Genomic DNA, 13,571 nt, shown 5'->3' with positions numbered 1-13,571 from the left:
TGAGAAACCTGTTCAATTGGATTGCACTGGATAGCTTGCTGGGTAATCAGATTGAGTGCCTTTGTAGCCTAGGTGTCTATGATGTCAAATCAACGCAGTTTTGAACGTCATTGTCGCCAACTTCTATGGATCTATTAGGCTGGTGTGAACCATGAATAAATCTGTACCAGTGTCAGATTACAGATGCTGCAGATCTGATATATGTTCACAGCAGCAATCTTATGTTCACATGCGGTTGTTTCTGAACTGTAGTAACTAGCACAGCACTGAACACCTGTGATCAGTGTTGAATGTTTGCTCTGGTGATATAGTCTTGTCAGTATTGGATACAGCTGCAGCGACTCTTGCACACAGCATCATGATGCTTGACGCAACCATCCCACATTTGTGTGAGCGGTGGTTTGTGATGCGTAGTAACTAGCACAGTGCTGAACACCTGTGATCAGTGTTGAATGTTTGCTCTGGTGATATAGTCTTGTCAGTATTGGATACAGCTGCAGCGACTCTTGCACACAGCATCATGATGCTTGACGCAACCATCCCACATTTGTGTGAGCGGTGGTTTGTGATGCGTAGTAACTAGCACAGTGCTGAACACCTGTGATCAGTGTTGAATGTTTGCTCTGGTGATATAGTCTTGTCAGTATTGGATACAGCTGCAGCGACTCTTGCACACAGCATCATGATGCTTGACGCAACCATCCCACATTTGTGTGAGCGGTGGTTTGTGATGCGTAGTAACTAGCACAGTGCTGAACACCTGTGATCAGTGTTGAATGTTTGCTCTGGTGATATAGTCTTGTCAGTATTGGATACAGCTGCAGCGACTCTTGCACACAGCATCATGATGCTTGACGCAACCATCCCACATTTGTGTGAGCGGTGGTTTGTGATGCGTAGTAACTAGCACAGTGCTGAACACCTGTGATCAGTGTTGAATGTTTGCTCTGGTGATATAGTCTTGTCAGTATTGGATACAGCTGCAGCGACTCTTGCACACAGCATCATGATGCTTGACGCAACCATCCCACATTTGTGTGAGCGGTGGTTTGTGATGCGTAGTAACTAGCACAGTGCTGAACATGTAAATATCACCTTTCTCTTGTAGTGTGTATTCTTGTCGGGAGACCGTTCCTTTGAACATGGACAAACTGAACTTAATCTCAACTAGGAATTCCAAGATTGCCAGAGTTTAGCTGTGCTTATAGAGCAGTGGCATTTGGACTCTGTACAAGTTTCAAACTGTGATGTGTGATAGTGATGTCAACTGTGATAATAAATGTTTATCCAAAAACTAAAACATCGGTTATTTTAAAGTAAAATTTTAAAACAAAACAGGTAGTTTGATATAAGACTTTGTTTTGCAGGAAGGATGAAGCCCGACTGCTTGGGTATGAAAGCTATGCACATTTATCCATGGAAACAAAAATGGCCGGCTCCCTGGAAAATGTACAACAGACTTTGGGAAACATGTTGCAAGTTGGTAAGTCAGACTTAGTAAGCATTTAGTATATCTTAGATCATTTAGAATTATTGTCATACCTTGACAGGGTAGCCAGAACGGAAAAACCAAGAAATTAGGAATAAGCCAGAAATTTAACGCACTAGAAAAAAACTGTGGTCGAGAATAATCCGGAAACATGTAGAATCTGGGAAATCTCAAAAACAATTTTTCTCTATTTTCTCGTTGCCACCATGCTTTGGGTAAGACCAATGTAAAAATATTTACTAATACTCAGCCAAATCCAATGGAGTGACATGCACCATCATCGAACTCAGTATTGCTAATATATAAATGAAGTTTCATTCAACATTTCAAGGCTATAGGTCAGTTCGTCAAGATATCTGCGGACAGACAAGACAGAAGGAAAAGAAATTCTTACAGTCCTACAAGTGACAGGCTTTGCAAACATTCAGCCAGTAAATTTCATCAGCAGTGATTTCAAAGAGCAACATTGTTGCACAATTGAAATCGTAAAAATACACAGGTAGATGAAGATTTGTCATGCAAGGTGCAAGGTTAGTCATATAATAATCTCACTGAGTCAGTCATTTAGATCATTTTTATCTGAAATACCAATGTCCTTTGGCTATATTGAAGTACGTTACTCTTCTTTAATAAATTCAAAACTAGAATATGGCATTTCATTGTTTGGTAGTATTTATGTTTCTATAATTTATATTTTTTCATAATTGAACAGAAAAAATTTATTAGATTACTAACAAATGCTAATTTTTATGAACATGCATTTTCTTTGTTAGTCGGTAAAGACATTCTGTTCTTAAGGTATTTATATATATATATATATATATATATATATATATATATATATATATATATATTTATATTTAAGGTGCTGGCTTTGTTCTTTAAATTAAGTAGCAACACAAGATTAACTGTTAATAACATAATATGACTACCCCACTAGACAATACTTTCTGCTTGCCCAACCCCAACTGGATCTTATATAAAAAGTTTTGTTTAATTTTCTTGTACATTTTTCAATATTATTCTTGAATTTGTAATGGTCAATAAATCATTTACTGAGTTAAAAAAAAACCATTAAAAAGTTATTATAATAAGAATAATCATGAAATAGAGTTATTTTATTTATTGGAATGCTGATACTATATGTTGTATTTGTCTTTTTCTTTGCTTTACTTTTTATCAATGTTTCCTTATTGTATGTGTAATTTAAATATTTTTTGTCTTATAATATTGTCTTCTTATACTTTTTTTATTTTGCTGTTTTGCTTGCTAGTTAATAAATAAATGTTTAACTGAGACTCCCACACTAACGTCCTCTTTTGGGTGTATAATTTCTCTGCTAGTAAGAAATGATTTTATTTTTATTTTTGATATAAGTATTTTTTGCCCTTTTTGTCTATGTGATGTTCGTGAATGTTTATAAAGAAAAAGAAAAATTTTATTCTTATACTTTGTTAAAATAGTGTAAGTTTTTGTTATAATGTTGGCAGCAAAGCCGGCAGCTGATAGAGAGTTGGCCGACCTGCAACAGTTTGCCTGGGACAGAGGGTTCGAAGGTGGACTACAGGTTTGGGACATTCCTTTCTGGCAGCGGAAACAGAGGCGGACTCTGTACAAGTAAACATTTTTGTCCTATCTTTATTAACCCATTGCGGATCACTGACGAGCTGGGCTCGTCACGCAGTGGCCGGGCCTAACGGCACAGTGACGAGCTCAGGTCGCAAAAGCGGTCTGCTTTTAAATTTCCCTCCAAATAGTTCTGTTAATGTCTGATAGATCGGGCGCGATCGTCTTCACTTGTCTACTAAGAGTGTTTAACAACGGTCTACGTATAGAATTTTCAAAAGTTTTATAAATATCCTACAGATCGCAGTTGTATGTCGAAGTTGAAAAATCATTCATTTGAGTTTACTCTCTGCTTTTTAGCGCTTCTGATTGGGTGTTTTCCTCAGTTGTTATTATAATACTTTTGAGGTTAGTGACACAACTAAATGACGCAGACGTACATGTTGGTTGGTTTAGTCTAGACAATGGCCCGGATGTTGCAATCGATTTGTCCGAGCCGCTTTATTTAGACTATGATTTAGACATTATCCCTGCCATGCCGTAACCTTGCTCGCGTGTTATCGTACCTACATCAAGGATACCCCAGCAGGCCCATGTTCCATCTGAACGAATACCTTCGCAGCTAAATTTTCTAGTATACAATAGCGAGCGATACGATGTGACGCACCATTGCTGTTTGTGCGGCCGCTGACCGTGAATTAATTCGCGCCCGCTGGTGCCCGCGCGCCAAAATAATACGATCCGCAATGGGTTAAGGTTTATAAAGCTTATCAATCTTAATTTTAGTGTATTATGGAGTATTTAGTCTTTACTTTTAGAGTTTTAAAACACTGAAACTAATTAATGAAAATATTAACACTGAACACTGTTCATAAAATTTAAATTACTTTGATATGGGATTTACGTAAAAAGTTTATAAAAGTATACTTAAAAAAACTATGTACACAAAACACCAAAAAAACACACAATAAACTATATACTGAGAAATAAATTCAACATTTTATAATTTTGTAAAAAATGTTTCTGCTTTTTGTTTAATCCATCACCTACTAATGACATTGTACGTCATCAGTTAGTGTTGACGTAATTACTAACGGGCAGTCAAAACATATTCCTGATATCGATTATTTTGGCATTTGTCTATACAAATTATATTGATGATCTGTTAAAATGTTTGATTTTGAAGCTAGTAGACTCTCGAAATCGATTATTGTTTATCATTTTATCTGTCGATTGTTTATTTTGATCAGTTGCCGCCTGAAATTACATCACGGTAAAATGATGTTGTTCTTTTCTGAGAGTGTTAGTAACTTTGTGGAGAACACACTCAATGAAAGTAAAAATGAAGTGAGTGATGGTAACTTTAATGACCAAATTTTGAGTGAAAGTGGCAATGAAGAAATTGAAGAAAATCATGGGACAACTTGGGTGTGGTCAATACAATCTAATGATCCACATATTTTTATTTTTAGTGGTAGATCTGGTATAAATCCAGTTGTTTGTCGGCAACTAAAATACTCATAATATAAGACAATAATATACAATTTTTACATTTTATATGGTTTTTTAATGTTTTTAATTGACCCTAATCACCCACACAGTGGTTTCTATTGAAAAATGAAAAACCAATTCAGTACCTGAGGGTAAAATATTTTAATTTTAATTGGTAGTCAATGGGTTGAAATTGCTTTTATTGGAATTTATATTATAACAGTAAATATTAAGAGAAACATCGTTATGGAAATATAATCTCTCACTAAACAGTGGGTATGGCGATCACCCACAGGAAATTATCTCATGGAAATCTTATTATAAACTAATTTTTACTTCAATTTGACTTAATTCTCTCATTCAGGAAAGAAAGCACTACGTAAGAAATTGTTCTTAACTATTTTGGCCCATTAAAATATCATATCAGTACCATACTGTATTATTTCTTAAAAAGCATTTACAAAAATATATTTTTGACATTATTGACACAAATTATCACAAATCACCGATGTTTAGAAAATGTTAAATTAATTTAAAAGGGAGTATTGACAAATTCTTCTGCAATTGTTAAATACAAAGGCAGTCAGAATACTTAATTCACATATACAAAAGTTTCATATATTTTGATATATTTTATTTAAAAACCAATTTTTAATCTAAGTATGTCAGATACAATACTACATTTGAAATATTATTCACCCTATTAGAACGTAATAAACCAAAGTAAAAAGTAAAAAATTCACTAATTTCAAAAATTTCAGATTTCATAAAAATATTGATTCTATTCATGAACGTTCATTACATTAATTTAATTTAGTTATACTAAATAAGCAAAAACTTACTTTTTATAATTTAAAAATAGATTACCAAAAATGTTTTGTCATTATCAGTGTGTTTTTGTTTTCCTTTTAAATTTATTTGTATAATGTTGTTTTCTGTAGTATGACATTTCAAAACAGCAGTATTTCAACATGATACAAATTAAACAGTTTGGAGTTATGATTTCGAAAAGGTTAAAACACAAATAGAAACTAAACAAAATCAGATAAAACATTTTTATCCAATCTAAAATATTGTGTTCATATATCCTTTTATACAATCACCCTGATATAATTATACTAATATAATAATTTCTATAAATTGATTTACGGAAATTGTTTTGCTTTGTGGTCAGTTTCCAGGAAGAGACCCTAATCGACTTCCTGCCGTTCGACAAAGTGTGGACAGGTCTGCTGGGGCTCTGCGAGAGACTGTTTGACCTCAAGTTCGTGGAGCAGAAGATGGACCTTTGGCATCCTGATGTCAGATTCTTCCACATCTACGAAGATGACTCCAACAAACCAGTTGCTGGCTTCTACTTAGACCCTTACGGGAGGTGAGGGATTAGTTTTTTGCTGACAAACAAGAGTAATGATTTCATCTCTTTCCATAAATAGAAACTTATTTAGTCAGATATTGGGTTTCTTCTTCTAATTGGGTTTCTTCTTCAATTGTCAAGCACTTAAGCCTCGAGGGTCTTTTGCACACCCCGGAAGTATACCATGAGGCCAATCAGTATTCGGTTTCAGCAGTTCTATAAACCGCTGAAAACAACCGATAGGTCATCCTGGAGAACTTCACCACCTTGTCCAGAATACCAAATATGGCATAGCGCTCCCTTGCTACTGCTGGACAGTCAAAGAGCAATTTCCTCCTGTTCGTCACACATTCTACAGAGCGGATCCTTCCAATGAATGCTCTGTGAAGATGCTTCTTCAGGTGACCATATCCCGTAATTAGACCCATAATCCGAGAAGACATTGATCTACTTAAGGAGGGAAGGCTAGACATGACCCTGAGAGAAGTGAGATAATGCGTTTAGTAAGTGAAATAGGAAATTTGAAGATGTAACTGTATTAAAAACACATAAGTTCTAAATTAAATATCAACAAAGTATTCAAATGTATACATAAAACATCAGATACTAAACATAACATTTAGAAACAACCGTCATTAAAACATGGAATTCTCACCATGAGTCATTTAATGACTAAAGGAATTTTTTTTCGTTCAGATATTTACACTATAAAAAACCTCACACGTAGTTATTTTTTATTTGCAAGCTAACTTCAGCCATGACACACCTATGTTTGCCTTTTACCAAATGTTTTATTATAATTATTTTTTTAGATGTTCCAATGGAAATCTTGGATATTTTTTAAATAATCTTAAGATCATGTTAGATGACTTATTGCAATGAAGTTTATAATAAAAAAGATTTTAATTAAGGACATCCTTCCTCATGTTTGATACCAACAACACAATCTATATTTTCTCTGCAAACATGAAAAATTAACAAAGGAGGGTCCAGACCCTGTTATCTTCCTCTTGTGATGATAAAAATTTAGCTAAGCTAAATTAATAAGTAATTCTATTTTTATATCTGTTTCATTATGAACTATCAGTTTGAATATAAGTTTTAAAGCCAATGTCACAGCTTTCATCTATGACAATTTCTTCAAATCTATACTCTAACAAAAACATATGCAATTTTATATGTTTCGTAAAATGAATGATTTTAACTTGAAGATAGGAACATGGGGAATTATTTTTCCCCTAGAAATCAGCCATTTTATTAATTTTAAGAACAATTTTTTATTTGAGAAATCTTTTAGATACATCAATGTTTTCATACCAATTAAATTTAATTTACTGAATGTTCCAAAAGTCTCAGGATAATTAAATACATTTTTCTATTTTTACAACGTAAAAAAACCTAAAGCAACAAATCTTTAGATTTTATTTTGGAAATAAACTTGTTTCAAAAGTTAATAATTGTATATATCTCTATGAAAACAGTGTACTGATGAAAACACGAGTATATAAAAATATAAGAATGTATTGAGTTGTGTCTAATTTTAAAATTCTTGATTACAAAGTAAAAATAATCACGGCACAAAGATGCAACTTAAGCACAAATGAGACATCAGATTCCTATAGTACCAACATAGAGAACTGTTGTCAGCACACTGATGTTGTCGCAGGGAGGACAAGCCGATGACAGGATCGAGGGGAGCCTGGGTAGTGAACATCACACCAGCAGCCAGGATACACAAGGCACTCCCTCTGTCCACTCTGGTGCTGCACCTGGATCCTCCAATCTACGGGAAGCCAGCTCTGCTTACCTGGGCCGACACTCAACTGCTCTTCAGACAGGTATGAGCAACCACTCACTGACACATTGACTGTGGTAGACACACTCTGTGATCTTCAGACAGGTATGAGCAACCACTCACTAACAGCACTGACACATTGACTGTGGTAGACACACTCTGTGATCTTCAGACAGGTATGAGCAACCACTCACTAACAGCACTGACACATTAACTGTGGTAGACACACTCTGTGATCTTCAGACAGGTATGAGCAACCACTCACTAACAGCACTGACACATTGACTGTGGTAGACACACTCTGTGATCTTCAGACAGGTATGAGCAACCACTCACTAACAGCACTGACACATTGACTGTGGTAGACACACTCTGTGATCTTCAGACAGGTATGAGCAACCACTCACTAACAGCACTGACACATTAACTGTGGTAGACACACTCTGTGATCTTCAGACAGGTATGAGCAACCACTCACTAACAGCACTGACACATTGACTGTGGTAGACACACTCTGTGATCTTCAGACAGGTATGAGCAACCACTCACTAACAGCACTGACACATTAACTGTGGTAGACACACTCTGTGATCTTCAGACAGGTATGGAGCAACCACTCACTAACAGCACTGACACATTAACTGTGGTAGACACACTCTGTGATCTTCAGACAGGTATGAGCAACCACTTACTAACAGCACTGACACATTAACTGTGGTAGACACACTCTGTGATCTTCAGACAGGTATGAGCAACCACTCACTAACAGCACTGACACATTAACTGTGGTAGACACACTCTGTGATCTTCAGACAGGTATGAGCAACCACTCACTAACAGCACTGACACATTGACTGTGGTAGACACACTCTGTGATCTTCAGACAGGTATGAGCAACCACTCACTAACAGCACTGACACATTGACTGTGGTAGACACACTCTGTGATCTTCAGACAGGTATGAGCAACCACTCACTAACAGCACTGACACATTAACTGTGGTAGACACACTCTGTGATCTTCAGACAGGTATGAGCAACCACTCACTAACAGCACTGACACATTAACTGTGGTAGACACACTCTGTGATCTTCAGACAGGTATGAGCAACCACTCACTAACAGCACTGACACATTGACTGTGGTAGACACACTCTGTGATCTTCAGACAGGTATGAGAAACCACTCACTAACAGCACTGACACATTGACTGTGGTAGACACACTCTGTGATCTTCAGACAGGTATGAGCAACCACTCACTAACAGCACTGACACATTGACTGTGGTAAACACACTCAGTGATCTTTAGGCAGTTATGAGCAACCACTCACTAACCGCTCACATTGACTGCGGTAAACACATTCAGTGATCTTTAGACAGGTATGAGCAACCACTCACTAACAGCTCACATTGACTGCGGTAAACACACTCAGTGATCTTTAGACAGGTATGAGCAACCACTCACTAACAGCTCACATTAACTGTGGTAGACACACTCTGTGATCTTCAGACAGGTATGAGCAACCACTCACTAACAGCACTGACACATTAACTGTGGTAGACACACTCTGTGATCTTCAGACAGGTATGAGCAACCACTCACTAACAGCACTGACACATTAACTGTGGTAGACACACTCTGTGATCTTCAGACAGGTATGAGCAACCACTCACTAACAGCACTGACACATTAACTGTGGTAGACACACTCTGTGATCTTCAGACAGGTATGAGCAACCACTCACTAACAGCACTGACACATTAACTGTGGTAGACACACTCTGTGATCTTCAGACAGGTATGAGCAACCACTCACTAACAGCACTGACATATTGACTGTGGTAGACACACTCTGTGATCTTCAGACAGGTATGAGCAACCACTCACTAACAGCTGACACATTGACTGCGGTAAACACACTCAGTGATCTTTAGGCAGTTATGAGCAACCACTCACTAACCGCTCACATTGACTGCGGTAAACACACTCAGTGATCTTTAGACAGGTATGAGCAACCACTCACTAACAGCTCACATTGACTGCGGTAAACACACTCAGTGATCTTTAGACAGGTATGAGCAACCACTCACTAACAGCTCACATTGACTGCGGTAAACACACTCAGTGATGTTTAGACAGGTATGAGCAACCACTCACTAACAGCTCACATTGACTGCGGTAAACACACTCAGTGATCTTTAGACTGGTATGAGCAACCACTCACTAACAGCTCACATTGACTGCGGTAAACACACTCAGTGATCTTTAGACAGGTATGAGCAACCACTCACTAACAGCTCACATTGACTGCGGTAAACACTCTCAGTGATCTTTAGACAGTTAGACAGTTATAAAGAACCACACACTAACAGCACTGACGCATTAACTGTGGTATATGCACTCAGTATAGAGACACAGTAAATGTGTTGACCTTAATAGTGCCATGAGGACAAATTAGGTGTGTCAACAGTTGTGGTTGAACTGCGGGTGTGCACAGTTTCCACTTGTAGATTCTCATGCTAGGCCACTGACATGCACATGTAAAGTTTACCTAATTTGTCGGATAATTTCTTTCCATCCTCTTTCAATATGAGCAAGGTATTTGTCATACTAAGGATGTGATTTTCTAGAATTCAGTTATCTGAAGCTCTGGTTAATTCGTGCATAGTAAAATTCAATTCTACTGTAATCCACCCTACTAAAACTTTGTATGAACTATTGTTTATGACTACAGCATGAAACCAATAACGTCTGATTACAAAAATGTTTCTCGTGAGTGTTACAGCAGTAAATAAGTCATGTCTGCTGCTAGAAGTCAGACTGTGTTACCGTTACAACGCTCGTGTCCAGTGTGCATAACAAAAATAGCAATTTGCGGTGACAAAAAAAGTTATAAGGAATCAAAATGTATAGAAACACGTACTGTATAAACAGAAAACTTGTGAATGGACGTGTAAGTGCAGCGTGTATCAAAATGAATGACCTGATTTTAAAACTCAATATCTATTGCTGAAAATGTACTACAAAAATAATATTGATTGCAAAATACTCACAAAATCTTAAAGTTTTAGGTATGTAATTACAAATGTTCTATATGTCCACCAGCAGCAGCACGAACAACATCCAGACGATAGCTAAATTCCTTATAAACCTTATACACAACGTATCTGCGTTCACAGACCTTATTGCGACAGTTATTCTTTTCTTTAGTTCTTCGATGTCATGAGTTAGAGGGGAAACAAACACTTTTTCCTTCACATATCCCCACAAGAAAAAGTCGCATGGGGTCAAGTCTGGTGATCTTGGAGGCCAAGAATGAAGGGCATTGTCTCGAGGTCCCGTGCTCCCTATCCAGCGGTGGGGCAGAGTGTTGTTGAGAAGCTGCCGAACATTGTTGTGCCAGTGAGGCGGAGCTCCATCCTGTTGGAAAATGAACCTAAAACTTTAAGATTTTGTGAATATTTTGCAATAAATATTATTTTTGTAGTAAATTTTTAGCAATAGATATTGAGTTTTAAAATCAGGTCATTCATTTTGATACACGCTGTATTAAGGTGAAGGTTGAGTTGTTTTTCTGTTTGCTGTTCCAGTTTGGACACATTCTACAACAGCTGTTAACTACTGTGAACTACACAGAAGTGGCTGGGCAGTCTAACGTGGAGTGGGACGCAGTGGAGATCGTAGGAAACGTTTTCCTCCATTGGTCAGTACCAGTACACACAGTGATTAATACTTATAATATTGATAGTCTTTTGGATCACATCGTTTGAATGATATTGAATAGTTTGATTATAGATTGAGATTTAAAGAGAGTGCTAACAATTGAACATAACAAAAAACAAGTTTTTGATTTTAAAAGCTTCAAAGTAAGGGGAAAACTGTGTCTATTACGTGCAGTTAAAGACATTGGGTCCCAAATAAATGAGAAACTGTCATGTTAGTTTTTATTGAGTAATAAGATGAGATTGTTTCATAAATGAGACTTTTCAGATAGGAATATTTTCAGATTCTTAATTAACAATTTGTATTTAAGAAGATTGTTAATGCTGATTTGTCTAGTCACAAAAATCGATTGGCAAAATCAATTCATCAGTTTCTATTCTAATTATTTATTGCAGCATAAAGTAAGAACGAACATGTCCTAGCCAACTCAGATGGAACATTAGCGGCACAAAGAAAATTACCTTAACAATCTTGAACGACCACAGAACAATCAAGTACGGAACTTGATGTAGAAGATGCTTTTTGAAGAAGTAGAAACTATCATAATTATTGTCCCAATAAAAAGGCCTCATAGGATTGTTCTTGTTGCATACCTAATTATGTGAAGCCTTACAATGTAAACACTTTAACCATCACATCATAAAAGTAAATACAAAAAGTATATTTATTATTTTAAAATGGTTAGACGTATGTTACTTAAACTCTATTATTTTGTATTGTTTGGTTTGTTTTGTTAAATCTAGTTAGCTAGTAATTCCAAATTATGCTACTTATGTAAAAGTTTTTTATTTATAGGTTGTGACGGTAACAGGATGTTTGTGGACATTTGCCATTGATGAGTGTTCCAAAACTATATATACGAGAGTAATTCGGAAAGTAAGGTCCGTTTTTTTATTTTAAAAAAACCACAACAGATTTTTTCAAAAAAACTTGTTTTATTTGATTCCTGACATCAATCACTATTTTTCTACATAATTTCCACCTTTTTTTAAACACTTGTCATATCAATCTACAAGTTTTTGAATGCCGGTGTCATAGAAGTCGGCCGCCGTCATCGAGTGACGACTCAAATGCCGGTGACGTCGAGTGACGCCACTCCATCGACGCGTTTCGTTTCTGGGGTTATGTGGGAAACCCATGTCTCGTCACCCGTCACAGTGTGATCTAAAAGGTTATCACCTTCCTGATGATATTGGATCAAAAATTCAAGAGCAATACCCATTCTTCTTTTTTTGTGTTCCATAAGTAAGCAGCCTGGGAACCCAACGTGAGCACAATTTGCGAAAATCCAAAATTTCAGAATCAATTTTAAACAATGTGGTTCTACTCACGTTTGGAAATTCTATTGCTAATTAAGAAACAGTGAATCGCCGATTTTCACGAATTGTTTCATCGACGGCTTTCACCAAATCTTCGGTGATCACTGAAGGCCGACCAGATCGTGGTTCGTCATGGACATTTTCCCGTCCATCTTTAAAAGCTCTCACCCACTTCCGCACTTTGCTGTCACTCATTGCATTTGGACCGTACACTTCATTTATCTGTCGACGAATATCCGCTGCTGAAACGTTCCTTGCTGTCAAAAACCGTATCACAGACCGTATTTCACAGTCGGCGGGACGTTCAATAGTTTTAAACATTTTAAAAAAGCACAGAAAACAGCAAACTACAACTATTTCACTGCAAATGGCGTTGTTCTGCGCGCAATGCATGCCGGGAGTCAGGCCGCATGCGCATTTTGCTGCTCGCTTACTGTTTGTCTGGTTAACGTGAATCGGACCTTACTTTCCGAATTACCCTCGTATATAGAGGGTTTATACTAGCAGTGAGAAAATCTAGAATTTTCAAATCTGATTCTGAATTTTTTTTAAATTGATTCCTGCATCACATATCCGATTTCTGTCATTCCTAAACCTTTGGAGTCTGCTCAATAACATGAAAAGTAATCCAAGAATACTATTATTTTTTAAAGGGATTTCCAGAGGTTCAGGGAAACAGCTATATTACTAATTTAATTATATTACTTTTATTTGATAGATTGTAATACGATCTTCCAGAATGTAACCCTTTATTGTACAAAAATATGGACATATATTTGTATCATTTATAAAACTTATTTTTAACTTTAAATGTTAAAAAAATTCAAACCA

General features: G+C 36.6%; 1 protein-coding gene across 3 annotated transcripts in view; it reads left to right on the top strand.

The window, feature by feature from the left end:
- Nucleotides 1-13,571, top strand: part of LOC124353617 (probable cytosolic oligopeptidase A) — a 38,722-nt gene that overhangs the window by 10,774 nt on the left and 14,377 nt on the right. For all 3 annotated transcript variants that reach the window (XM_046803538.1, XM_046803540.1, XM_046803539.1), the window contains exons 7-11: nucleotides 1,368-1,483; nucleotides 2,980-3,106; nucleotides 5,721-5,921; nucleotides 7,570-7,741; nucleotides 11,289-11,401. In XM_046803538.1, the coding sequence (XP_046659494.1) occupies nucleotides 1,368-1,483; nucleotides 2,980-3,106; nucleotides 5,721-5,921; nucleotides 7,570-7,741; nucleotides 11,289-11,401 (729 nt within the window). The remainder of the gene's footprint in view (nucleotides 1-1,367; nucleotides 1,484-2,979; nucleotides 3,107-5,720; nucleotides 5,922-7,569; nucleotides 7,742-11,288; nucleotides 11,402-13,571) is intronic.

Source organism: Homalodisca vitripennis, chromosome 2 (assembly GCF_021130785.1).
Source record: "Homalodisca vitripennis isolate AUS2020 chromosome 2, UT_GWSS_2.1, whole genome shotgun sequence".
Classification (NCBI taxonomy): domain Eukaryota; kingdom Metazoa; phylum Arthropoda; class Insecta; order Hemiptera; family Cicadellidae; genus Homalodisca; species Homalodisca vitripennis.
Note: the sequence above shows the minus strand (reverse complement) of the source record. Positions and strands in the feature narration are given on the sequence as shown.